Raw genomic sequence first — 2,762 nt, 5'->3', positions numbered from 1 at the left:
GCTGAATTCATTTCCTGGAAAGTATAAGGCGCGAGCAAATAAAGTCAGGAGAAATTTCATAGATTATGTCAAAATATTACCACAAGAGAGGCGCAAGGCACTTAGAGAATATTGAGCAGGCCATCGAAAACCCATCAAAGTCAATAAACTGCCAATCAAATGTAGTATGAGTCTTATAAAGTAAGCTTAAGAGATGCATATATCATTTAAGCTCTTTGGTAACAAAATTTTGAAAATTATACATTTTGATAGAAGTATTTTTATCTTCTTCATTCTTCTTCTTTTTGAGTTAGTGCTATTACGCACTTTTACTCTATAATGGCTTATCTCTACCCCACACTAGGCTTTAACTAGGCTAAAAAAAAAAATCATATCATTTATTTGTCTTTTAGTTGATGACGGACCTTAAATCAGTATTTTTATTATTAGTATTGCCAGTTTTCATCTCAGTAAGCTATGGTTTTAAAAGAAAGTCAGATTAATATGAAAATAAAAATATAGTCTGAGAAATTAAAAAATTGTTGAGTTTAGTCATATAAAATATTTAGATATACTTTTTATCATTAAAAAATTAAGCGTTAAGCAAAAAAAAACTATTTTACATATTTGACTCTATCGTAATCAAAATTAGACATGCAAAATGGGATTTGATTATGATCTGATCGTAGGCACTTGCAATTTAAATATTATTTGCCAAATATGTATGGATGTTTTAGAAAATCCCGTAGAATGCAGTCCATGTTGCCATACTTTCTGTGCTACTTGTGCCAATGTCTGGTTTTCCAAATGCGAGCATTGTCCCATAGATCGCTTGTGTCCTGTGGCCATCAGAAAATGTTCCGCTGGCATTATCTTTAAGTTGCTTATGCGTACTCGAATTAAATGCAAATTCCACACACAGGGATGTACAGAGGAAATGTTCTTAGTTGAATTTAGGGATCACGTAAAAGCGTGTATATTTCATCCTGAAAAAGAATACATATGTACCGAGGGTTGTGGTTGTGAAGTGAAACGCAAAGACAAGGAAACACATGATTGTGCTCAGCATTTAGAAGTATTAATAGCAAAGTATCGACACTTACTCTATGGAAAAAATTGCTGTTTGCTGTCATCTCATCTCAGTCTGGATTGCTTGAAAAGTGAATGGCGTTGCATGTGTAAGTTTATATATAGAAAGTATCATATCGACTTAAGACCCAAAGAAATTGTTATTAAATGTCCGCATGTTATAAGAAAGAAATTATTTGCTTGGGGTGCATCGCTACCACTAGCTTCTGTAGAAAGTTGGCAAAGAATTTATTCCGGACCAAAACGTACACTGGTACGTGAGTTGAAGAGCGCATTGGTTGCTTGTCATTGTCCTTCAGGGTTTATAACAAGACTTTTGAGAAATTGCAATGAACGTTATTGGCCTCCTGGTATAGCTGATCTATATAGCCGCCGTCAACATTGTGATACATTGAAAAAATACGTATTAAGGAAAATTCCAAACATGCAAGCAGTTGTGATGTTATTTAATCAAAATAAACATGTATCTTTTGACTTTATAGTTTTCCCTGGATTAATATTTGCTTTTCAAACTGGAGTACACGAATCTATTTGATTTGAATTAAATTTTTTTTGTGCATTTTTTAAGAAAATATATAAAATTTTTACAAATTTTTAATAAAATTGTCCGATAAAATAAAAGCTTGTCATTGATTGGAATAGACAATGAATAATCTTTGTCAAGATTACTCCATAGGAAACGTGGTCGTCCCCATTTGCCTTTGTTTTCCAACTGTTGTCTTAAAAGTAGTTCTAACTTCCTCGTTAGAGTATTGCGATCTATCCTCATGATATGACAAAACTACCAAAACTGCTGGAAAATAATTTGATAAATGATTTTAATATCATGATAGAGCTCAAATAGCTCGGGTCTCATTTGGATGCAGTAGTCTTCGCCAACTCATATAGTACGAAGGGTTTTTCAATGATTTTTTTTCTCACGAATACTTCCATTGTGGTTTCATTAGTTTGTGATCGTTTCCATGCCTTTATACGACGCAGTATTTCAGGTAAGATTAACTAAATGGATACCCAATTGTTTAATCCTCCCTTAGTAATATCCATTGCCAATGGTAATATTTCATCTGATATCTGACTAAAATCATTTTTATTGGTTAAGATGTGGTTAAAATAGATGACCGTTTCGTTCTTGGCAGTATCGCAAGTATAGTTGCCAGCAATCAGCTCGAGATTTGAGTGACTCACATTTTTGCTAGCAATAGAAAGATATCTGCTTCGTTTTTTTATGGACAATTATATATATAAAGACAATGTTTTCAGTAACATCACTTTCGGTTAATAAGGTTGCCAAGTTTGTTAGTTTTATATTACATTAGTGAATAAATTTTTGTTGATTTCGGATTTAGAAATGTCCTTTCTCCACTTGTACCTATTACAGATATTTTGGATAATGCGAAGAGTGGTATACAAAGTCAGGCTCTTCGAAGATTCTTCACAGTGCCATGCTCAGAATAATCCTTAGCCGCATGGGGTGATACGCAAATCGCAGATCAGTCATAGAATAATCACGAAGCTTTTGACGAATACACAAAATAGTTAGTGATAAGGGTGATACCCTACAGTAAAAGTGCCCAGATTCACTAACTCAGAAAAGATTCAACATGAACGTTTATCTTTATTTAGGGAGCAGTAAATTTAATACCATCAGGCAAAAACACTTTTAGCCTAGAGAGTTCACAACAGATCATACATTG

The 2,762-nt window shown here is 33.4% G+C and overlaps 1 protein-coding gene across 1 annotated transcript; it reads left to right on the top strand.

Moving 5' to 3' along the window:
* Positions 1-541: 541 nt before the first annotated feature.
* Positions 542-1,641, top strand: LOC119689503 (E3 ubiquitin-protein ligase NRDP1-like). The gene has a single exon (XM_038104335.1). It carries the CDS (start codon positions 641-643, stop codon positions 1,601-1,603), a length of 963 nt encoding a protein of 320 aa, XP_037960263.1. The 5' UTR covers positions 542-640; the 3' UTR covers positions 1,604-1,641.
* Positions 1,642-2,762: the final 1,121 nt, after the last annotated feature.

The sequence above is a fragment of the Teleopsis dalmanni genome, chromosome X (genome assembly GCF_002237135.1).
Source record: "Teleopsis dalmanni isolate 2A chromosome X, ASM223713v2, whole genome shotgun sequence".
NCBI lineage: Eukaryota > Metazoa > Arthropoda > Insecta > Diptera > Diopsidae > Teleopsis > Teleopsis dalmanni.
The sequence above is the reverse complement of the archived record's forward strand: the minus strand, read 5'-3'. Positions and strand labels throughout refer to the sequence as shown.